This window comes from Stomoxys calcitrans, chromosome 2 (genome assembly GCF_963082655.1).
Source record: "Stomoxys calcitrans chromosome 2, idStoCalc2.1, whole genome shotgun sequence".
NCBI lineage: Eukaryota > Metazoa > Arthropoda > Insecta > Diptera > Muscidae > Stomoxys > Stomoxys calcitrans.
The window spans coordinates 37,048,535-37,074,521 of record NC_081553.1 but is presented as its reverse complement, the minus strand read 5'-3'; the positions used below and the strand labels follow the sequence as shown (position 1 = coordinate 37,074,521).

Below are 25,987 nucleotides of genomic sequence, written 5' to 3'. Positions count from 1 at the left end.
ATTTAAGCTAAATTTTGGTAACTCAAAAACACAAAATTGGTACAAAACGTTGGGGTCAAATAATCTGGGGGGATGCCCCTCCCCAAAAACCACCCAAACGGACATGTTTACCAATTGGGACAATATGGATATCAAATGAAGGGTATTTAAGAGTAAAGTTCGAACTTGCTATAAAAATTTGCCCCCAAGTGTCGAGGTGTCTCTGCCGCCTAGGTATTTAAGGGGTCTCCCCAACCCTAAAAACTCTCCAACGGGACGTATTAGCCGATTGGGATAATATGGGTATCAAATGAAAGGTATTTGAAAGCAAAGCACAACTCTCATATAAAATATTTGGTCCAAGTGTTTCTTGATAGCCACCCCACCCCAAACAACCCCCAAAGCTGTCCGTCGACACAAAATAGACATGAAATAAACCATCTTAGGGAGTAGGGGATAAAATTAGACTTGAATGAATCTGGTTGTGTATATAACAAATATACTTATCAAATCAATCAGTTTTAACAATTAAAAGCGAGCTAAGGCCCAATCTTGGGAACTTACCACCATGGATTCTGCTAAAATATGGGAGCTATGTCTAGTTATGGACGGAATTGAAATAGAACACTATGTGCAAAATTGCAGCCAAATCGGATGAAAATTGAGGCTTTCAAGGGCTCAAGAAGTCATATCGGTTTCTATGGGAGCTATATCAGGTTATAGACCGATTTGAACCGTGCTTGGCACAATTGCTGAAGGTCATAACAAAACACGGCATGCAAAATTTCAGCTTAATCGGACAAAAATTGCGAGGTCATCGCAGCGCAGAGGTTAGCATGTCCGCCTATGACGCTGAACGGCTGGGTTCGAATCCTGCCGAGACCATCAGAAAAAAAAATTTTAGCGTCGGGTTTCCCCTCCTAATGCTGGCAACATTTGTGAGGTACTATGCCATGTAAAAACTGCTCTCTAAAGAGCAGTCGCACTGCGGCGCTGCGGCACTGCGTTCGGACTCGGCTGTAAAAAGCAGGTCCCAGATTATTGAGCTAAAATTATTTATATGCATACATATTTATATGTATAGGGTGATTTTTTTGAGGTTAGGATTTTCATGCATTAGTATTTGACAGATCACGTGGGATTTCAGACATGGTGTCAAAGAGAAAGATGCTCAGTATGCTTTGACATTTCATCATAAATAGACTTACTAACGAGCAACGCTTGCAAATCATTGAATTTTATTACCAAAATCAGTGTTCGGTTCGAAATGTGTTCAAATTTTGACAAATTTTGTTCAGCGATGAGGCTCATTTCTGGTTGAATGGCTACGTAAATAAGCAAAATTGCCGCATTTGGAGTGAAGAGCAACCAGAAGCCGTTCAAGAACTGCCCATGCATCCCGAAAAATGCACTGTTTGGTGTGGTTTGTACGCTGGTGGAATCATTGGACCGTATTTTTTCAAAGATGCTGTTGGACGCAACGTTACGGTGAATGAACACATTTCGAACCGAACACTGATTTTGGTAATAAAATTCAATGATTTGCAAGCGTTGCTCGTTAGTAAGTCTATTCATGATGAAATGTCAAAGCATACTGAGCATCTTTCTCTTTGACACCATGTCTGAAATCCCACGTGATCTGTCAAATACTAATGCATGAAAATCCTAACCTCAAAAAAATCACCCTTTATATGTATTTCAATTAAAATAGTATTGGATATTTGGGCTTATCACATCCACATTACAAAATTGTTATTCAATAATACAAATTCCTTTATAGGACCGATTTCAGTAAATTTTTTTGATTGAATGTAAAAATTACTTAATTGAATATAGTTTTTATTATTTCTGTGCTGGTATCACATATGAGGAAGTCATGTTAGAGGAGTCTTTTAGTACCGAATACTGATGTAAGTGATTACAAATTACATTTCTTACTTCAAACTGCCGTTTGCGGGCCTTTTGACTTAGATGAACATTTGCTACCGCAGCAGGAATTGAATCTATAATGAACAATTTTTTTTTTAGAAATTATTATTTTTCAGAACTTTATGCATTTTAAGAAATTTTACCTTGTTTTTATCATGTTCCTAACATTTGTTCTCATAACAAAGAGTACTAAAATCACCAGAGCATCCAGACAGCAAATAATATTTGTGACATGAACGGCAGTCATTAGGGAGGCTCCATTCAATTCGCAGGCCATATACACCGCATAGTGTGTCAGTTGTGAGATACCCATCATGGCTGATAGACGGACAATGATTCGAACACTGCAAGGAATATATAAATCGTGAGGGATATTTAAAAATCAGCTTAGTTTCCATTATTTGTCAAATTTCAACATCTATTTTGAGCTTTTAGAAGCTATAACAAAATTTGACTTACTTCTTCCATACGGACTGTTTTCCTTCTTTCAATTTTGCGGCGTTAAGGCGTGTCACGCAAATATCAAATGACAATTTCAAAAAGATTATTGTGTGGATAACAAAGAATACCAAGAGGAAAACTAGCAGAGATAAAAGGGTTTTAAAAGGGCAAATTTAAGGAAAAATTAAACTATTTACCATCATCCATATGCTTTATGGCAAAAGCCGATGCCAATAGCGCCACTACAAATGACAAACTCCACACATACAAGGAATACCAAATGAAACGTTTAAAATCCTTTTTCGGACTGGCATCCAAACATGTTTGAGAAAAGGTGCGCCGCATCTCAAAACATATGACACCCGACCAGTTAATGCCGGAAATGCCAAAATAAAATGAAGTTTTATATATAATGCCTGGAAGAGAGAGATTATAGGCATTTTGTTTATATAAAATGTTAAAAAACATGATTTTTTTTCTATAGCTTCCTCACTTCTTTGCCGATTGTTCAAGAACGGATAGTAATAATCATAGATTGTTGCCATCATCAGCACAAACGGTATTATCGTCACTATGCCATAGCATATGAAAAGTTTGGTTTGTATCTTCTCTCTTAGCTCCTTGATTGATGTGTAGACACAAATGGTCGGTAGTAGAAGAATCAAAAAGAGAATTGCTCCTGTGAAATACTTGGCTACATGTGCAAATCTCACTCGATCCACTGACTCCTCCTGCAGGGGAAATTTGTTTTAGCATACAAATGTGGCAAACAATCATGGGACACTACCTGAACATTGCTCTTCTCGATCACGTCACATTTCGTTGGGAGAGGTAAGAAGGTATATTGTTGGGTTCCATTGATACTTTGGGGTGTAAAACAAAAATCTCCAAAAATATGCTGCAAAATAATTAAGTACAAAGTTTTTAAAATCAATTTTTGTACCCACCATCATAGGATGGGGGTATACTAATCTCGTTTGTAACCGCTTGAAATATTCGTCTAAGACCCCATAAAGTATTGGGTTGCCCAAAAAGTAATTGCGGATTTTTCGTATAGTCGGCGTTGACAAATTTTTTCACAGCTTGTGACTCTGTAATTGCATTCTTTCTTCTGCCAGTTATCAGCTGTTACTTTTAGCTTGCCTTAGAAAAAAGTGTAAAAAAAGTATATTTGATTAAAGTTCATTCTAAGCTTTATTAAAAATGGATTTACTTTCTTTTAAAAAATCCGCAATTACTTTTTGGGCAACCCAATATATATATTCTTGATCGTCGTTCTGAATCGATCTAGCCATGTCCGCCCGTCTGTCTAAATCACGATAGAGTTCGAACGCGTAAAGCTAGCCGCATGAAATTTTGCACAGACACTTAAAATCCATGTAGGTCATTAGGGATTGCAAATAGGCCATATCGGTTCAGGTTTACATACAGCTCCCATATAAGCTGATCTCTCGATTGGACTTCTTGAGACCTTGGAAGCCGCAATTTTTGCCCGATTTGGCTGAAATTTTGCACTTAGTATTCTGTTATGACTTGCAACTAATGTGCCAAGTACGGTCCGAATCGGTTTATAACCTCATATAGCTCCCATATATACTGTTCGCCCGATTTGACTTCTTGAGCCCCTGGAAGCCAGTTTTTTTAGTCCGATTTGGATGAAATTTGGACATTATGTGTTCCATTATGACTTCCAACAACAGTGATAAGTATAGTCCAAATCGGTTTAAAACCTGATATAGGTCCCATATAAACCATCGCTGATTAGTCCTTACAAGCCACAATTTTTGTCCGATTTGTCGGAAATTTGGTTTGAAGAGTTTTGGTATGACTTCCAACACCTGTGCCAAGTACGGTCCGAATAGGTCTACAATCTGTTATCGCTCCCATATAAACCGATCTCCCGATTTGACTTCTGAGCCCATGGAAGTCTCAATTTTTCATCCGATTTCGCTGAAATTTTGCACAAAGTGTTCCGTTATGACTCTCAACAACTATGCCAAGTACCGTTCGAATCGGTCTGTAACTTGATATAGCTCCCATATTAACCGATCTCCCGACTTGACTTCTTGAGACCTTGGAAGCCACAATTTTTGTCCGATTTGTATGAAATTTGGCTTGTAGTGTTTTGGTATGACTTCCAACACCTGTGCCAAGTACGGTCCAAATAAGTTTTTAACCTGATATAGCTCCCATATAAACCGAACTCCCTATTTGACTTCTTGAGGCCTTGGAAGCCTCAATTTTCATCCGATTTGGCTGAAATTGCCATAGTGTACTGTTATGACACTCAACAACTGTGCCAAGCACGGTCCACATCTATATATCGGAACAAACTCCCATATTTTAGCAGAATCCATGGTGGTGGGTTTCCAAGATTCGGCCCGGCCGAACTTACTTGTTTTTTAATTTTTTTTGCTGAGCTCAGCAGCTTAATTTATAAGCCGCACAAGCCGACGAAAACGACGGCGCAGCTGCCGATGTAAAATTGTCCTCGGCGATACGCAAGGTCTCTCGCAAAATCGGCCTTTGTTACTGCTCGGAAGTTTCAGGCATGAGAGTGAGATGGCTAATGCTGTGGTCCAATGCATCAGGTGTACAAAAACGTAAACAATTCTATTGCGATAGGGTAAGGAGGAGCAAACGACATGTCTCGAGATGCACTAAAGTCTACGCCTTAGGAATAGGCAGTAGTTTAGGCTTTTACACCTACAGCGAACATAGAGATCCAAGACTTGGACTTCCTCTTTACTGCAGAAGAGGTCGCCGCCGAAAAAAAAGGAAGTACATTATGGACAAGAAAAGGTTAGTGGATAATAATAGCTATGCTCTTGGAGCTATATCAGGTAATCGACCGATTCGCCCCATACATGGTTTGGTTGTTAGAGATCATAGTAGAAGTCATTGTGCAAAATTTCAGCCAAATCGCATAAGAATTGTTCCCTCTAGGCGCTCAAGAAGCATAATCGGGAGACCGATTTATATGAGAGCTATATTAGGTTCACGAACGATTCAGATCATATTTGGCACGTATGTTGAAGGTCCTAAGGGAAGGCTTTGTGGAAAATTTGGCCAAATCTGATAAAAAATGTGAACTCTAAAGGTTTAAGAAATTTTATCGGGGGATCGATTTATATGGTAGCTATAAGAGGTTTTGAGCCGATTCAGACCATATATGGCCAGTGTGTTGAAGGTCATAGAAAAAATCATTGTGCAAAATTTCACTCAAATTGGATAAGAAAAGCTCCGATTCAGACCATATTTGGCAAGTAAGTGAAGGTCATAGAAGAAGACATTGTACATAATTTCAGCTTAATCGGATAAGAAGTGCGCTCTCTAGAGGCTCAAGAAGTATAATCGGTTTATATGAGAGCTATATATAAACATAGACCTATGTGGCCCATTTACAATGCCAACCGAATTGGGAGATCGGCTTTATGGTAGCTATAACAGGTTTTGAACCGATTCAGACCATATTGGGCTTATATGTTAAAGGTCATAGAAAAAGTCATTGTGCAAATTTTCAGTCAAATCGGATAAGAATAGCCCCGATTGAGGACTGATTTAGGCCATGTTAGACAAGTAAGTGGAGGTCATAGAAAAAGTCATTGTGCAAAATTGCATCTTAATGGGATAAGAAGTGCGCTCTATAAAGGCTCAAAAAGTATAATCTCTTCATATGAAAGCTATATCTAAACATAGATCTATGTGGCCCATTTGCAATGTCAACCGACCTACACTAATAGGAAGTATTCATGCAAAATTTGAAACGCCTGGCTTAATTCCTTCGAAAGTTAACGTGCTTTCGACAGTAGGACGGACAGTGCTTAGTCGAATTAGAATGTCAAGACGAGCAGGAATATATATACTTTATTGGACCACAGATCAATTTTTTGATATGTTACAAACGGAATGACGTTTGTAACATACCCTCCATCCTATGGTGTAGGGCATAACAAGCAAAAGCTCATTAAGTTCGGCCGAGCCGAATCTTATACGAATATACCCTCCACCATGAATCGCACATTGACATGTTCTTTGAATGACTTCTTCAAATATATATGAAGCTATATCAAGTTATTGATATGGACTATAAATACTTGTTATGGCCATTAGAAGTCATAGAAAAATCGAGAAATAATTGCGCCCTCCAGAGGCTCAGAAAGTCAAACTGGGAGATCGGTGTATATGGCAGTTATATCAGGTTATGAACCGCTTTGAACCATACTTAGCACAATTGTTGGAAGTCCTATCAAAACACCACGTGCTAGATTCCAGCCAAATCGGATCAGAATTGAGTCCTCTAGAGGCTTAGAAAGTCTAACTGGAAGATCGGTTTAAATTGCAGCTATACCAGGTTATGAACCGAAAGTATATTTGATTAAAGTTCATTCTAAGTTTTATTAAAAATGCATTTACTTTCTTTTAAAAAATCCGCAATTACTTTTTAGGCAACCCAATATGTTCTATATATGAAATATTTTAAAATATGGGCAAAAATATTTACTCAATGTGAAGTAAATGGAGGCCAACGTAGCGCAGAGGTTAGCATGTCCACCTATGACGCTGAACGCCTGGGTTCGAATCCTGGCGAGACCATTGGAAAAAATTTTCAGCGGTGGTTTTCCCCTCCTAATACTGGCAACATTTGTGAGGCACTATGCCATGTAAAACTTCTCTTCAAAGAGGTGTCGCACTGCGGCGCGCCAATTGGTCTCGGTTGTAAAAAGGAGACCCTTGTCATTGAGCTTAAACTAGAATTGGACTGCACTCATTGATATGTGAGAAGCTTGCCCCTGTTCCTTAGATGAATGTTCATGGGCAAAAAAATTTGCATTTGAAGTAAATGGTATGGCATCCATGTAAAAACTTCTCAACAAAGTGGTGTCGTACTGCGGCACGCCGTTCGGACTCGGCTATGAAAAGGAAGTCACTTATCATCGAGCCTTAACTTGAATCGGACAGCACTCATTGATATGCGAAATGTTTGCCCCTGTTCCTGGATTCGGCTATAAAAAGGAGGCCCATTATCATTGAGCATAAACTTGAATTGGACAACACTCATTGATATGCGAGAAGTTTGCCCCTGTTCCTTAGTAGAATGTTCATGGGAAATAGTATGAATGCAAAGTTCATGGTCCAGCAAGAAGCAATGAACAATGTCATGTTTTTCTATCCCAGGGCAGAGTACATAACATAAAGCTTGGCTACTTCAGCAGCTTTATGGATACCTACACATAGCAGTGCTAAAACATCTTCTTCCAAACTTTAGAAATTGAAGAAGATAAATGGTCGATCGGTCTTTTTAAACTGCTGATCATTTTCCTCTATATCTTACCTCCATAATTATTAGATCATCTTTGGTCCTAATAAGTGCTGGTTCCTTGCAAGGACTCTGAACTTTGTGTTCAAAATCATTTTGAATATTCACCGTACTGATTAAACCTCCACCCAAATCCATGCCTTTGGTCCAATTTATATTTCCATGTTCCGTTGAAATTTCCTCACATTCATATCTCTTCAGACTATAGGATTTCCATTGGTCACAACACAATTTCAAATCCAATTTGCCATAAGAATTTGCTATACTTATGACTAAAGACGACATTAAAAATATCAACATGAGACACTTTGTAAATGCGTGCATGTTGATGGTTTGATAGCTCAACGAGTACTGCCAAGTGATAAGAAACTCAGTAAATAGATTATAAATGTTATATATTGTAATTAATTATATATATTTACGAGGGTTGCCTTTTATATTTGGGGATTGGACAATTCTTGTGTTGCAATCTGCCAACTGACGGCTTTATCGTAAAGCTTGACATTTTTGAGGTTATACGTACTCAGAATGTTTTGACATACGAGCGCTATTTGTGTTGTTTACAGTAACTGAAAAGATTCATCTCGCCCAAAAAATGGAATTAAATCGTGAACAATTTCGTGCGATTATTTTCTACAATTTTCGACGTGGATTAACTCAACAACAGTGCATGGATGAACTTAATTCAATTATTGGCGATGAAGATCCATTAAGGACCAGTGAATTCAACCAAGGTCGTAGTTCACTCCAAGACGAATTTCATGAAGTTCGTCCAAAATCATTTATTTTTCCAATAACCGTTGATGCTGTGCGCCAACTGATATTGCATGTGACCTTTCGTGAGATTGAGACAAACATAGGCATTAGTGGGACTAGCATACATACAATATTGTATGAACATTTGACCGTCAAAAAATTTTACTTCTGAAAATTCAATACGTTGTTACTTTGATTTGAGTCCCATATTGCGATGTTCGTAAATATGTCCGATTTAGGGGTGTTTTCGGGGTTGGGGGGGTCCCCCTAACACTTGGTTCGACAATTGGATATCAGATACGTTTTCTTATTCTAAATATCTTTTATTTGAGTCCCATATTGTCCTGATTGGTCCAAATATATTTTTGGTAGTTTTAGGGTGGGGCGGCCCCCCTAGGTTCCCCATCAAAAGTTTTTATACCAAATTTTTTTTTAGGGTACTATAAGAGAGTGCACCAAATTTCGCTTAAATCGCACCACCCATCACCGAAATCTGGCGTTTCTGAAAATTATCGTAAGGGGAAGGGTCCGCCCCCACTTCAGGTATCATAAAATTTAATACCCTATTTTCACCACGGGGTCATTCATGAAAATCGGTTCAGCCATTTTTAAGTCTATAAGAAGCACACAAACAAACATACAAACAAGCAAGCCGATAAACAAACACAAATTAATTTTTATACCCTCCACCATAGGATGGGGGTATACTAATTTCGTCGTTCCGTTTGTAACTCCTCGAAATATTTGTCTCAGACCCCATGAAGTGTATATATTCTTGATCATCATGGAATGTTATTTCGATTTAGCCATGTCCGTCCGTCTGTCTGTCTGTCGAAAGCTCCTCTCGAAGGAGTAAAGCTAGCCGCTTCAAATTTGGCACAAATACTTCTTATAGATGTAGGCCAGTTGGGATTGTAAATTGACCATATCGGTCCATGTTTTGATGTAGCTGCCATATATACCGATCTTGTATATTGACTTCTTGAGCCACTACAGGGCGCAATTTTTATCTGATTTGGCTGAAATATTGCATGAGGTGTTTTTTATGATTTTCAACAACTGTGCTAAGTATGGTTGAGATCGGTCCATGTTTTGATATAGCTGTCATATAAACCGATCTGGGGTGTTGACTTCTTGAGCCTCTAGAGTGCGCAATTCCTATCCGATTTGGCTGAAATTTTGCACGACGTGTTTTGTTATGACTTTCAACAACTGTGCAAAGTATGGTTCAAATCGGTCAATAACCTGATATAGCTGCCACATAAAGCGATTTGGGATTTTGACTTCTTGAGTCTCTATAGGGCGCAATTATCATCTGATTTGGGTGAAATCTTGTAGAACGGCTTCTCCATGGTCATGCCTTCAACATACGTATCAAATATGGTCTAAATATTTTTGAGCCCCTAAAGGGCGAAATCCTTATTCGATTAGGCTGAAATTTTACACAATTACTTCTACTGTGGTCCCCAACATTCATTCCATTATGGTCCGAATCGGACCATAACTTGATTTAGCTCCAATAGCATAGCAAATCTTTTCTTTCATCCTTTCCTTTGTTTGCCCAAAAAGAGACGCCGGGAAAGAACTCGACAAGTGCGATTCTTGTTTTATCTAAAAAGATATCCATGAAAGAGGGTATATAAGATTCGACCCCGCCGAACTTAGAACTAAACTCATCTTATATGACTTATTTAGCAGGGCAGAGAGATAAGACGGATTTACTACTTTACTACCGTCACGACATTTCAAGACAATGCCCGTCTGTCTATCAAAACTCACCTTTTCTACAAACGAGTCAATCTAATCGCTCCAAAAACTGCACATAAACTGCTTATTAATATATGTCCACTGAGATTGTAGAAAGACTATATAGGGAGATGAAAACATGGCTGATGTTTTGCATGTGGCAATCTGTATTCATCTGATACAACTACAACCAGATATACGTAACTTTTTAATAAACCGAACTCCCTTTCCTATACCGACCACCATAGGATGGGGGTATACTAATCTAGTCATTCCGTTTGTAACACCTCGAAATAATGGTCTAAGACCCCATAGAGTATATATATTCTTGATCGCCTCGATGTTCTGAGTCGATCTAGCCATGTCCGTCCGTCTGTCGAAATCACGATAGCGGTCGAACGCGTTAAGCTAGTCGAACGCGTAAAGCTAGTCGAATGAAATTTTGCACATTGTTAATATTGATGTAGGTCGATGGGGATTGCAAATGGGCCATATCGGTTCAGATTAAGATATAGCTCCCATAAAAACCGATATCCCGATTTGACTTCTTGAGACCTTACAAGCCTCAATTGTTGTCCGCTTTGGCTGAAATTTTGCATGCGGTGTTCTGCTACCACTTCCAACAGCTGTGCAAAATACGGTCCAAATCAGTTCATAACCTGATATAGGTCTTACGTAAACCGGTCTCTCGATCATTTTTGTCCGGTTCCCAGAAGCTTTAATTTTTACCGGTATGACAAAAGTTTGGTACGTAGAATAACATGATGTCCTCTACTAAATTTATTTTGTATAAATTTTTAGCAGAATTCATGTTGGTGGGTTCCCAAGATTCGGCCCGGCCGAACTTAGCACGCTTTTACTTGTTAACTTCTTGGGCACCTATACACCATTATTGTCAAATTTCCATCGGTCCTTGTATAGGTCGTTTTACTTAGTGAAATTTATATGAATTTTAAATATTATTTTTGGAATGTAAAGTGTATTAGTTCGAGTAATTACAATGCCTTGCTGATATTTATAAGTTTTCTCTCTTTGATTTTGCGGTTAAGAAATGCTTTAGAAAAATCCAAGCATTGAATTCAATGTCGCACGTGTTCATACATCTGTGGTAAAAATTGCACAAGTCTGCAGACTAGTATTTTTATAGAGGTACTAGTTGAAGAGGAGAGTCTCAGTGAGGAGTCAGATTGGCACTGGCTCTTAATTAAATACTGAGTGCTAATGATACTCGAGATGACAAGACGAGTTATTGGCCCCTTCAGATAACTAATGGCCAACATCATGGCGTCTTGACGTCTGTTTCCAGGTTAGGGGTAGCTGAAGGCGAGCGTCGGATCTTGAAGCATGCGGCTCCCCATAACGAGGGATACTTGAGCGATCTCACAAAACCCATACGGTTGGGGCGCTGGGCCAGTAACCCGCCCCCCGGAAAACTATGAGAATCACTATAAGAAACAAAGGAATAGTAAAAAAGGATCCCCGTAACGTTGGCAACCCACGAAAAAACACCGGAACTATACCTGCAATGGCCCCACTCTCTATAGAGACGATGCAGTACACATGCTGACGGATATATTGGGAAAGTACAGAGTTTAGCATGTCAGCCTATGACGCTGAACTTCTGGGTTCGAATCCTGGCGAGACCATCAGAAAAAATTTTCATCGGTGGTTTTCCCCTTCTAATGCTGGCAACATTTGTGAGGTACTATGACATGTAAAACTTTTCTCCAATGAGGAGTCGCACTGCGGCACGCCATTTGGACTCGGCTATAAAAAGGAGGCCACTTATCATTGAGCTTAAATTTGAATCGAACTGCACTCATTGATATGTGAGAAGTTTGCCCCTGTTCCTTAGTGGAATGTTCATGGGCCCCGCGGCAAAAAACATGGTAGTTAGTAGCACCAGATTTAGAGCGCAAGGAAATCTGGTAACTGATAAAGATAGCATACTGAGGATATGGAAAGAATATTTTATCCAACAGCTAGTTTCCTATGATGGACATTGGGGAGTAGAACACGAAATTGTTACCAACTTTCAAGACAAATTTTCTGGGGGTCTACCCCTTCCCCAAAACACTCCCCCAAGAGTACAAATTTACCGATCATGGCAATATGTGGCTCAAATAAAACGCATTTGAGATTAGATAACGAATTTGATAAACAACTTTGGGAACAAGTCTTTGGGGGACGCCTCATTCCATAAACTACCCTTAAACCAAAATACCCTTAAATCGGACATTATGAAAAAATCGGGCTTTATTAAAGTCTTTTTAGAATGGAGTACATCTAACATCCAAACTTAAATAACCCAAAACCCTTCGAGCGAATTTTCATAGACCAATTATATTGTAACACTGTCAGTCAGGCAATATACATTTACTATTTTCGTAGCATGGTATTTACTAAAAGCTCTTTAATTGTCGAAAATAAATATTCAAAGGATAATTTTGTTCCATAGAAAGTAAAAGAAGGCGCAGCAGAGCGGGCCCTGTCCAGCTAGTAATTATATATAATTGGAAATGGGAAATCCATCTAATTAGATCCAACTTTATTGTATCCCACATATGTTTGGATCTGACGATATCAATTTTTATACCCTCCACCATAAGGTGGGGGTATACTAATTTCGTCATTATGTTTGTAACTACTCGAAATATTCGTCTGAGACCATCTATCCATGTCCGTCCGTCCGTCTGTATGTCGAAAGCACGCTAACTTCCGAAGGAGAAAAGCTAGCCGCTTGAAATTTTGCACAAATACTTCTTATTAGTGTAGGTCGGTTGGTATTGTAAATGGGCCATATCGGTCCATGTTTTGATGTAGCTGCCATATAAAACGATCTTGGGTCTTGACTTCTTGTGCCTCTAGAGTGCGCAATTCTTATCCGATTGGAATGAAATTTTGCATGATGGTTTTGTTATGATATCCAACAACTTTGCCAAGTATGGTTCAAATCGGTCCATGTTTTGATATAGCTGCCATATCAACCGATCTTGGGTCTTGACTTCTTGAGCCTCTAGAGTGCGCAATTCTTATCCGATTGGAATGAAATTTTGCACGACGTGTTTTGTTATGATACCCAACAACTGTGCCAAGTATGGTTCAAATCGGTCCATAACCTGATATAGCTGCCATATCAACCGATCTTGGGACTTGACTTCTTGAGCCTCTAGAGTGCTCAATTCTTATCCGATTGGAATGAAATTTTGCACGACGTATTTTGTTATGATATCCAAAAAATGTGCCATGTATGGTTCAAATCGGTCCATAACCTGATATAGCTGCCATATAAACCGATCTTGGGTCTTGACTTCTTGAGCCTCTAGAGTGCGCAATTCTTATCCGATTGGAATGAAATTTTGCACGACGTGTTTTGTTATGATATCCAATAAATATGCCATGTATGGTTCAAATCGGTCCATAACCTGATATAGCTGCCATATCAACCGATCTTGGGTCTTGACTTCTTGAGTCCTAGGGTGCGCAATTCTTATCCGATTGGAATGAAACTTTGCACGACGTGTTTTGTTATGATATCCAAAAAATGTGCCATGTATGGTTCAAATCGGTCCATAACCTGATATAGCTGCCATATCAACCAATCTGGGATCTTGACTTCTTGAGCCTCTAGAGGTCGCAATTATTATCCGATTTGCCTGAAATTATGTACTACGTATCCTCTCATGACCATCAACATACGTGTTTATTATGATCTGAATCTGTCTATAGCCCGATACAGCTCCCCTATAAATCGATCTCTCTATTTTACTTCTTGAGCCCCCAAAGGGCGCAATTCTTATTCGAATTGGCTGACATTTTACACAGGTCTCCAACATGTTATAATAATAAAAATAGCAGAGCAAATCTTTTCTTATATCCTTTTTTGCCTAAGAAGAGATGCCGGGAGAAGAACTCGGCAAATGCGATCCATGGTGGAGGGTATGTAAGATTCAGCCCGGCCGAACTTAGCACGCTTTTACTTGTTTTTACTCGGGTTGTGTGAAATTTAGCATATCATGTTGTGTTATAAATTTTTAAACAAGCCTTGTGTATGGATTTTATTTGTCAAAAACTTGCTATAGCTCCCAAATAATTCAATTTTCCGATTTGAATTCTGAAGCACTTCCAATATCAATGTAAAATCTAAAGCTCAGCATTAACGAATTGATATGAAATATTTTTGGAAAGTAAAGTGTGCCAGAAACCATAATGACACACAGATATTAACGATTACGAAAACCATTCCGCACGTTGGCCTTGTGGTTAAAGATACATTTCACTTCTTCCTAGTCCAACGGTCATAGATGGGATGTGGTTAAAAAATCTATTAAAAATGTTTACTTCCACTTTAGCATTAATGATTGGTAATTACCGCAAAATCTTAACATTTTAATTAATGTTGACTATGGGATGATGTGTTCATTCAGATAATTTCAACTAAATAAAAATCAGCATGTAAACTGCACTTGATTTGTATTAGGGGCTATTCCACAGACCAGTGTCGACATTAAGTTGGCAACGTAACCAACTGTCTTCAAATAATTCCAAAAACAGCAATGGACAAAATTGGAGTTAAACGAAATTGTTACACTTCATGCAAACACTACAAAAACAATTATTTTAACTGAAAGTCCAGATAAAAATGTTGAAGAAAATGGTTCGAAGTCATTTTAGACACTTAAGCAGATTTTTAAAATAAATCTTGGATTTTTTAACTCAATGTAAGCTATACTACAATTAATCTGAACTTAGCGCAACCACATTTTTTTTAGCTGTTTTTAGTTAAAAGTCTGCTTTGACCCTAGTAGAAATTCTTGTCAAGCTGATATTTTCTTCCTATTGTATAATTCCGGCTGTCATTGATCATGTCAAAAACACTTGTGTAAACAAACAAACATACAAAAAAACTTTTAATTTTGTTTAGGCAATTTATGCCATAACGTGACCTTGTTTATTTTTGCTTGGTTATCGGGTTTTAGCATACACTAGGAAAAATCACAAGCTTGGAATTTGAAAGCCGTAATACTATTGGCTTGCCCAAAAAGTAATTGCGGATTTTTCATACAGTCGGCGTTGACAATTTTTTTCACAGCTTGTGACTCAGTAGTTGTATTCTTTCTTCTGTCAGTTATCAGCTGTTACTTTTAGCTTGCTTTAGAAAAAAAGTGTAAAAAAAGTATATTTGATTAAAGTTCATTCTAAGTTTTATTAAAAATGCATTTACTTTCTTTTCAAAAATCCGCAATTACTTTTTGGGCAACCCAATATGTGTGTGGCCAGTAAAGAGTAGAGCAATGGTGACGTAAAGGATGAGGGATACCAAGTATCTGTTCTGAGTGGCTTTAACTTGGCATAGTCCGGGCAAATCTTGATACTTGCTTCACTTCATTATTGGGTACACTGGCCTTTCCGTGGTTTCAGCAGGGATAGTTGCCTTGAACACATCTTGAAAAGGTTACTAGTGCCGTGAAATCCAAAGTGGCAGTCCCCCCCTCTTACTCTAATTTTCAATAAGTAAAAAGGGATTAAGTTCGGCCGGGCCGAACTTTGGATACCCACCACCTCGGGTATATATGAAAACGCCCTTTTGCACCCAAATTCGGCACGGAAATTGAGTGGTCTAATAAATATAAGTAATCTTAATCGGCATATCGGTCCATATGACAGCTATATCCAAATACAGTCCGATCTTTACCATACTTGGGTCGGATGGCGGGTGGCCTAAAACTACTCACTGTTTCAAATTTCAGCGAAATCGGATAAAAAAATAAAGCCTTTATGGGCTTCAGACTCTTAATCGGCAGATCCGTCTGTATGGCAGCTATATCTAAATATAGTCCGACCCAAACCATATTTGAGACGGATGTCGGGAGACCTAAACGACCCACTTTTTTAAATTTCAACGAAATCGGAGCTTTTATGGGCTTCAGACCCTTTATCGGCAGATCGGTCTATATGGCAAATGCAAACGCAAATTTTGCCCATGAACCACTAAGGAACAGGGGCAAACTTCTCACATATCAATGAGTACAGTCCGATTTAAGTTTTTTAAGCTCAATAATAAGGGACCTCCTTTTTATAGCCGAGTCCGAACAGCGTGCCCGAGTGTGACACCTCTTTGGGGAGAAGTTTTACATGGCATAGTACCTCCGAAATGTTGCCAGCATTAGGAGGGGAAAATCACCGTTGAAAATGTTTTCTGATGGTCTCGCCATGATTCGAACCCAGGTGTTTAGCATCATAGGCGGACATGCTAACCTCTGCGCTATGGTGGCCTCTATATGGCAGCTATATCTAACTATCTGATCTAATCTGAACCATATTTGGGTCCTATGTTGGGAGGCATAAAACTAGTCACTGTTTAAAATTTGAGCAAAATCGGTTAAAAATTAAAGCTTTTATGGGCTTCAGACCCTCAATCGGGAGATCGGTTTATATGACGGCTATATGTAAATATAGTCCGTTCTGAACCATATTTGGTTCCTATATTGGGAGGTCTAAAAATACTCCCAATTTCAAATTTCAGCGAAATCGGTTTAAAAATAAAGCTTTTATGTGCTTCAGACCCTTAATCGGGAGATCGGTCTATATGGCAGCTATATCTAAATATAGTATAATCTGTACCATATTTAGGTCAGATGACGGAAAGCCTTAAGATACTGATTGTTTAAAATTTCAGCGAAATCGGTTAAAAACTAAAGCTTCAGACCCTTTATCGGCAAATCGGTCTATATGACAGCTATATCTAAATATAGTCCGATCTGTGCCATATTTAAGTTGAACGTTCGGAGGCTCAAAACTGCTCACTATTCCAAATTTCAGCGAAATCGGATAAAAAATAAAGCTTTTATGGTCTTCAGACCCTTTACCGGCAGATTGGTCTATACAGCAGCTATATCCAAATATGGTCCGATTTGGCCCGTTCAAGAACATAACCAGCGTGCATCAAAAAGACGTATCTGTGCCAAGTTTCAGCTCAATATCTCAGTTTTTGAAAGCTGTAGAGAGATTACAACAGACGTACGGACAGACAAACGGACATCGTCTTAGAATTTTAGGACGATCCGAATTATATATGCTTTATAGTGTCTCAAATTGATATTTTGATGTGTTGCAAACGGAAAAATGAATATACCCCCTATCCTACGGTGGTGGGTATAAAAACATAAAATCTCTGAGATTTGGTGGGGCGATTCAAGCGAAATTTTGCTACCCCAAAAACAAACAAAAATTGGTATACAAATTTGGGGTCGGGTATCTTGGGGGGCCGCCCCGCTTTCCAAAATTGGTCATAGGGATATATCGATCAATCATAACAATATTAATCTGATATCCAATGTTGGTGACTCTAATCCCCCCAAACTAGATCTTACCGACCTCGGCAATATGGAGTTAAAATCAAACTTATTCGAGAGTAGAGCACAAATCTTATATCTATTCTGAGGGTCAAGTGTCTGGTTGGTCACCCTTACCCCTAAAATACCAACAAACCGGACATATTTACCGACAGTGGCAATATGACATTAAAGCCTTTTGGAAGTAGAGAACGATTTTGGCATCCAGATTCGATACCAGATATAGCTGGCGATTTACGGTTTTGGAACTTTAAAGGGCTCATTTATTACCCAATTTCGCTTAAATTAAAAAAATCACTGATTTGTATGAGACCCCTCGATATACAACCCAAGTTTGTTTCAGATCGGAACATATTTGCATAAAGCTGGAATATACAGCCATGCCCGGATTGGCTGTTTTATAACTCATCTCAACATATTTTTAAGATTTCATCAAAATCGGTTCAGATATGGATATATCTCTCATACATATTTATGGCCCGATTTGCTATTAAATGGACGTAGTAACTACAATTTTCAATCGATCTGCACCAAATTTACCATGGATAGTTCTGTTACTGATCTTAACATACATGCAAGATTTCATCAAAATCGATTCAGATTTATATATAGCTCCCATAGATATGTATTGCCCGATTTGCGCTTTAATGGATATAGTAACTACAATTTGTAACCGATCTCCACAAAATTTAGCACGGATTGTTTTGTTGCAGATCTTAACATATCTGCAACATTTCATCCATTTCGGTTCAGATTTATATATGGCTCCCATGTATATGTATCGCCCGATTTCCACTCTAATGACCGTAGTAACTACAATTTTCAACCGATCTGCACACAATTTGGCACAAATTGTTTTATTACTGAGGTTAAACTATCTGCAAGATTTCAGAAAAATCGGTTCAAACTTAGATATAGCTCCCATATATATGTATCGCCCGATTTGCACTTTAATTCCTGAAGAAACTACAATTTTCAACCCATCTGCACAAAATTTGACATGGATTGTTTTGTTACTGATCTTAACATACTTTCAAGATTTCTTCAAAATCGGTTCAGATTTAGATATAGATATATTGGGTTGCTCAAAAAGTAATTGCGGATTTTTCATATAGTCGGCGTTGACAAATTTTTTCACAGCTTGTGACTCTGTAATTGCATTCTTTCTTGTGTCAGTTATCAGCTGTTACTTTTAGCTTGCTTTAGAAAAAAAGTATATTTGATTAAAGTTCATTCTAAGTTTTATTAAAAATGCATTTACTTTCTTTGAAAAAATCCGCAATTACTATTTGGGCAACCCAATAGCACCCATATGTATGTATCGTCCGATTTGCACTTAAATGGCCGTAGTGACCACAATTTTCAAACGATCTGTTCGAAAAAAGTCTGTTCAGATTTAGATATAGCACTCATATACATATATCTATTGCCCCAATTCATAATTGTAGGGTATTAAAGGGTGATTTTTTTGAGGTTAGGATTTTCATGCATTAGTATTTGACAGATCACGTGGGATTTCAGACATGGTGTCAAAGAGAAAGATGCTCAGTATGCTTTGACATTTCATCATGAATAGACTTACTAACGAGCAACGCTTGCAAATCATTGAATTTTATTACCAAAATCAGTGTTCGGTTCGAAATGTGTTCATTCACCGTAACGTTGCGTCCAACAGCATCTTTGAAAAAATACGGTCCAATGATTCCACCAGCGTACAAACCACACCAAACAGTGCATTTTTCGGGATGCATGGGCAGTTCTTGAACGGCTTCTGGTTGCTCTTCACTCCAAATGCGGCAATTTTGCTTATTTACGTAGCCATTCAACCAGAAATGAGCCTCATCGCTGAACAAAATTTGTCAAAATTTGAACACATTTCGAACCGAACACTGATTTTGGTAATAAAATTCAATGATTTGCAAGCGTTGCTCGTTAGTAAGTCTATTCATGATGAAATGTCAAAGCATACTGAGCATCTTTCTCTTTGACACCATGTCTGAAATCCCACGTGATCTGTCAAATACTAATGCATGAAAATCCTAACCTCAAAAAAATCACCCTTTATATAGTCGGCTCCACCCGACTTTTGCCTTTCCTCACTAGTTTTTATTGGATTTTTACAAAATTTTGCCTCGGCCAAACTAGTCCCCTTTTTACTCGTTATTAAGCAAAGACAACAGCATTGAAGTGGAGTTGAGTGGTGGACATTACGTGAGCATTTACGGCAGCCGGTTGTACGTACCAGATTGACCCGATGGAGTTCTTCATCGTCAAGGGCTGCAACCTCAGTGTATAACACACTGCTACAACAACAACATTTAATTATCTTTCAAATTAATTGAAGAGTCATTTCTTCTGACGCAGCGACATGTCACTACTATTTTACTTATAGAACCCTACATCAATAAGATGTATCTGTGCAAAATTTCAAGCTGAAATCTTTACTTCCTTCACGCGTTTTGAAACGTGTAAATATGGTGCAAATCGGTATATAGCCTGATATAGCGCCTATATTACCCGATCTCCCGATTTAACATCTTTTAACCTCTGAAAGCCGCAATTGTCCTTGGTGGTGGGTTCTCAAGATTGAAAGCGGTCGAACATAGTTTGTTTATACTTATTTAAACTTCATTGAAAGTAGTAGTAGGTAAATCCAGTGTTGCAGGGAATTCAATGTCTATTTCGACCTACCCTACTTATTTCGAATTTTTGTTTCGATTTTTCTGTGTTGGCAAGCCAATTGGATCAGTTGGTTGAATGAATGACTTTCATTTCAGCCAAATGGCTTAACATCATTATTAAGTCGTCAAATTACCTTATAAATAGTTTTTATTTTGTTAATATCATTTCATTTCATGAGAAAAGCTGCCAAGTGTGAGGGGCATCCACGGGATTAAAAGGTGGCGGGTTCTTGAGATTAAAAAAAATCAGTTGTGTTTAGCACAAGAATTTTTAGAATTATTTACTTACAACATTCACAATGGGAACCGCTGCAGTCTGAATAGTCAACCAGGAGATAGTCATCACCACAATATTACATGCCAGAGCCATTAAATTCATTTTAATGCTTTATGTGAAGTGAAGTTATGTGAAACAGTTAAGCAAGTCTACTAAATGTTCATATGGCAAAATTGTTTTGTTTTATAGCTTTGTTTAAACTATGGAGCTGTTTTCCTAAAAAAAAAACAAAACTAAGTACACCTAGAGAAATAAAAGCCATTAAGAAACAAAAAGTTCTTAATACAGGTTTAAGTTGCTTTAACGTTAAAGAAAAATTTTATTTATTCTTTAAGATCAGTTGTAGAAAAACATTTACTTATTTTTAAAAGAAACTAGCTGGACAGGACCTGCTCCGCTGCGCCAGAAATAAGTACTGTTCGGCGGTGCTGGTACGGTCTTTAAGGGTGGACCCCCATATACCAGATTCGTGTTCTTGTCCCTAATACTTTTCATTTTTGGTCGGTAAATATGTCCGGTATGGACGTATTTTTGGGGGTTGACCCTCATTCGTCTCCTAGTCTCTAATACCTTTCATTTGAACCCCATATTGTCCTTATTGGTATATATTTGGCGGGCTTTGACGGTGGGTGGCCCCCCTAGATATCCCATCCTAAATAAAAATAACACATTTCTGTTTTTGCGTTATTGTAAATAAATTAAATTTCGTTGAAATCGCCCAACCCCTCTCCGAGATCTGGCGTTTTTTTATTCCCACCACCGAAGGATGGGGGTATATTCATTTTGTCATTCCGTTTGCAACACATCGAAATATCCATTTCCGACCCTATAAAGTATATATATTCTTGATCAGCGTAAAAATCATGTCCGTCCATCTGTCCGTCTGTCTGTTGAAATCACGCTACAGTCTTTAAAAATAGAGATATTGAGATGAAATTTTGCACAGATTATTTTTTTGTCCATAAGCAGGTTAAGTTTGAAGATGGGCTATATCGGACTATATCTTGATATAGCCCCATATATACTGATCCGCCGATTTAGGGTCTAAGGCCCATAAAAACCACATTTATTATCCGATTTCGCTGAAATTTGGGACAGTGAGTTGTGTTAGGCCTTTCGACTTCCTTCGTTAATTTGGCTGAGATCGGTTCAGATTTGGATATAGCTGCCATATAGACCAATCCTCCGACTTAGGGTCTTAGGCCCATAAAAGCCACATTTATTATCCGATTTTGCTGAAATTTGGGGCAGTGAGTTGTGCTAAGCCCTCCGATATCCTTCGTCAATTTGGCTCAGATCGGTCCAGATTTGGATATAGCTGCCATATAGACCGATCCGCCGATTTAGGGTCTTAGGCCCATAAAAGCCACATTTATTATTCGATTTTGATGAAATTTGGGTAAGTGAACTGTGTAAGGCCCTTCGACATCCTTCGTTAATTTGGCTTAGATCGGTCCAGATTTGGATATAGCTGCCATATAAACCAATCCTCCGATTTATGGTGTTAGGCCCATAAAAGCCACATTTATTGTCCGATATTGCTGAAATTTGGGACAGTGAATTGTGTAAGGCCCTTCGAGATATTTCTGCAATTTGGTCCAGATCGGATCAGATTTGGATATAACAGCCATATAGACCGATTTCTTGATTTATGGTTTTAGGCCCATAAAATGCTTATTTATTGTCCGATGTCGCCGAAATTTGGGACAGTGAGTTAAGTTAAGCCCCTTGACATACTTCTGCAATATCGCACAGATCGGTCCAGATTTGGATATAGCAGCCATATAGACCGATATCTAGGTTTTAGGTTTTGGGGCCATAAAAGACGCATTTATTGTCCGATGTCGCTGAAATTTGAGACTGAGTTTGGTTAGGCTCTTCGACGTCCTTCTTCAATTTTGCCCAGATCGGTCCAGATCTGAATATAGCTGCCATATAGACCGATCTCTCGATTTAAAGTTTTGGGCCCATAAAAGAGGCATTTATTGTCCGATTTCGCCGAAATTTGGGACAGTGCTTTGTGTTAGGCTCTTCGACATTTTTATGCAACTTGGCCCAAATCGGTCCGGATTTGGATATAGCTGACATGTAGACCGATATCTCGATTTAAAGTCTTGGGCCCATAAAAGGCGCATTTATAATTCGATTTCACTGAAATTTGGGGTTTTCGACATCCGTGTCGTATATAGTTCAGATCGGTTTATTTTTAGATATAGCTAGTGTACTTATAAGTATTTGGTCCAAATCGGAACATATTTAGATATAACTGATATGGGACATAAGGTATGAAATTTTCACCGAATTTTTATGAAAGGTGGTTTAGATATATACCCGAGGTGGTGGGTATCCAAAGTTCGGCCGGGCCGAACGCCTTTTTACTTATTATTTATTAGATTTGAGGCGCTTTTTGCCATAATCTACAAATATGTCCAATTTGTGGGGTATGTAGCGTGGGGCCGCCATCCACGCACACTTGGCCTCAAAATTTTGATATCCAATTTTGAGGCCAAGTGTTTGGCTGTTTTCTACTAAATCGCACATATTTACCGACTATGGCGATATGGGACTCAAATGAAAGGTATTTGCGAGTACAATACGAATCTGATATCCAAATATGGGACCACATTTCTGGGGGTCCACCCCTTCCCCAAAACACCCCCCAAACTGGTCTTATTTACTGACCATGGGAATATGGGGCTTAAATAAAAGGTATTTGAAAGTAGAATACGAATCTGATATCCAAATATGGGATCAAGTGTTTGGGGGGCCGCCTCTCACCAAAAACATCCCCCAAAGGGGATAAATTTACGACCATAGCAAATGGGGCTCAAATGAAAGGTCTTTGGGAGTAAAGCATGAATTTGATATCAATATTCGGGAAAAGGATCTATGGGGCCATCCCACCCCCACAACACCACCCAAATAGGAATTATTTGCTGACTATTGCAATATGAGGCTTAAATAAGAGGATTTTTAGAGTAGATCACAAATCGGATATATATTTTCAAGACCAACTCACTGAGTTGCTGTCCATCCTCCAAAGCACCCCCCAAGCCTGTCATGTTTGCCGACTATGGAAATATGGGGCTCAAATAAAGGTATTTGGGAGTAGAATACGAATTTGATATTCAAATGTAGGACCATGTATTTAGGGCACCCATTCCCAAAACTCCCCTCAAAGGGTAAACATTTTTCGACCATGCCAATATATGGCTCAAATCAAATGTATTTGAGATTACAAAACGAATTTGATAACCTATTTTGGGGCCATATGTTTGGGGGACGCCTCATCTAGTAAACTCCTCTTAAGCCAATGGCAATATGGGGTTTAAATAAATGGTATTTGAGAGAAGAGCACGATGCTGATATGTTTTCCGAAAACACCACTAAATCAGACATCATGAGAATATCGGGCTGAAATGAAGTATTTTAAGAATGAAGTACACCTTACATCCAAACTTAAATTCGTAGACCAATGAAGATCATATGGGATTTAGATAAAGGCACTTATATTGTTAAAAGTGTTAGTCAAGTTAGCATAGTATTTCACTATGGACAAATTTGAATTTGTCCCTTTAATTTAAGTACAATCTATCGTAGAATAAGTCGAAGTATATGAAGTCAAATTGTGAATTGTAAATGAATTTGTAGCACGTAAGAAAATATCTATTAGCACTAAGTGTACATATTGTGAATTTCTAATCTTAAGCCATTTTTAGTAGTTTAGCTCATCTGCAATTCTTTTACTAATGAACTGCCCTAATGAACTGCACCGCCTCTCTTTTCTCAACGCAACAGCCACTCTAACCCCACTTCACGTCTAACTGGAAGAACCCCACTCCTGTTTATGGTCCTTCGAGCCGGATCTGAACCAGCGACCTATGAACCCCACTCCTGTTTACACTAAAAGATCTTTAATTGTTGAAAATACATATTCTAGGGAAACTTTTGTTCCATATAAAGTAAAAGAAGGCGCAGTGGAGCGGGCCTGGGTCAGATAGTTCTAAATATAAACAACATTTAGTTAAAATCCCATGAAGAAATAACCACTCTGAACTTACTGCATCTACATATGGACAAATTTGCATCATACTCACCACAATTCATTGTTGAAAATTTCAGCAACATGCAAGGGTCTTATATGGGTACAAGGGTACGGAGATGATGGATAAGGGATAGCTGACTTTACATAATATCAGCAAAATCGGGGAATAAATGCGCTATTTATGGGTGAAAGACCTTCAATCGGGTGATCGGTCTATACTGGGGCTATATAAATATAAGATTGATATGAGCGATATTCAGCACGGATATAGGTGATCTTAACACAAGCCATTGTGCCAAATTTCCCAAGATTGGGCCCGGCCGAACTTAGCACGCTTTTACTTGTTAAACTGTAGCGTGGTTTCAACAGACAGCCGGATATGCCCATATCGTCCAAGATTTTTGGGAGAACCAGGAATATATGTACCTTATAGGGTCGGAAATGAATATTTCGATGTGTTGCAAACAGAATGACAAAAAAATATAGCTACAACATGGGCAGCCACATAAAAACCTCGCCTCGAAAAGGTGTTACCTTGCGAAGGAGGTCCATTATCATTGACCTTAAAATTTGAATGAAATGGCATTCGTTGATATGTGAGAAGCTCGGCCCCCTGTCCCTTAAAGGAATGTTCTTGAACAAATTTATATATGCAGTACGTGAGTTCCAGATCTGAATTTTATCCAAAGGAAGTTAAAAGTTATGGTATGGTATGTCATAGCATGGACGCATGTTGCACGCCCACTATGGCATACCATAGCATACCATAACTGTTAAATTCTGACTCCGTAGAATCCAATTTTTGTTAGCTTTGGAACACTTTATCGCTACATACATCCTGATATTCAACCAGAACTATGCACCCACTGAAACGAAGAAAGGACAAGATCTTAACCCCTCTTTACCTTTTAAGAGTTTCGCTTTGTTCGTCAACATTTTGCACGTAACAAAACAGCATAAATTAACTCTCTCGAAAAGTTTTATAAGGAAAACTTACAACAAAAGAATGAAAAATCCCATAAATATCAAATGCAATTGTATGAAACGCATTCTATTGACCACACACATACTAACAAGCCCAACTCACTTACTCCATAACCAATAGTGGTCAAGGGATCGAAGTATGAATTTATGATGCCTATAAAAGTTAACGACATATTGTGGTCACATTTTTATTGACATACACATACACGGCACATCTTTTAGTCCTTAAGGGGTTACAATTGAGACGATCACCCCATGGTTGTGACACGCGACTAAATTGCATGTTGCGTGTCTTGCATTTATCGACCACAAAACAAAGGATCACGAAGGACCCCATAAAAGGATGTACGAAAAGATGAACCTAAAAATGCACCACAACTAAAGAAAAAAGGAAATGCTCAATGAATTTGAATTGGCATAAAAACAAAAAATAAATATTTTCAAACAAATATGCATAGTGACATAATCGATGAA

General features: G+C 38.4%; 1 protein-coding gene and 1 long non-coding RNA gene across 2 annotated transcripts; both read right to left on the bottom strand.

The window, feature by feature from the left end:
- Positions 1 to 1,800: 1,800 nt before the first annotated feature.
- On the bottom strand, positions 1,801 to 8,006 carry LOC106089829 (G-protein coupled receptor Mth2-like). Its single transcript, XM_013255821.2, has 7 exons — positions 7,685 to 8,006; positions 3,137 to 3,247; positions 2,843 to 3,080; positions 2,547 to 2,765; positions 2,368 to 2,488; positions 2,052 to 2,252; positions 1,801 to 1,982 (listed from the first exon to the last, which is right to left on the bottom strand). The coding sequence occupies exons 1-7, from the start codon at positions 7,991 to 7,993 to the stop codon at positions 1,919 to 1,921; spliced, it is 1,263 nt and encodes a 420-aa protein (XP_013111275.2). The 5' UTR covers positions 7,994 to 8,006; the 3' UTR covers positions 1,801 to 1,918.
- Positions 8,007 to 20,337: 12,331 nt separating this feature from the next.
- LOC106082885 (uncharacterized) lies at positions 20,338 to 20,639 on the bottom strand. Its single transcript, XR_001220567.2, has 2 exons — positions 20,497 to 20,639; positions 20,338 to 20,436 (listed from the first exon to the last, which is right to left on the bottom strand). It is a non-coding gene; the product is annotated as an uncharacterized LOC106082885 (long non-coding RNA).
- Between the last annotated feature and the right edge of the window lie 5,348 nt (positions 20,640 to 25,987).

What these genes read in the sequence shown, in the direction of transcription:
- LOC106089829 (XM_013255821.2), bottom strand. Translation starts at nt 7,993, where the DNA reads ATGCACGCATTTACAAAGTGTCTCATGTTGATATTTTTAATGTCGTCT. An exon ending in AAACAGTCCGTATGGAAGAA is followed by an intron (nt 2,253 to 2,367) that starts GTAAGTCAAATT and finishes TATTCCTTGCAG; the next exon opens with TGTTCGAATCATTGTCCGTC. An exon ending in AGGAACATGATAAAAACAAG is followed by an intron (nt 1,983 to 2,051) that starts GTAAAATTTCTT and finishes TGTTCATTATAG; the next exon opens with ATTCAATTCCTGCTGCGGTA.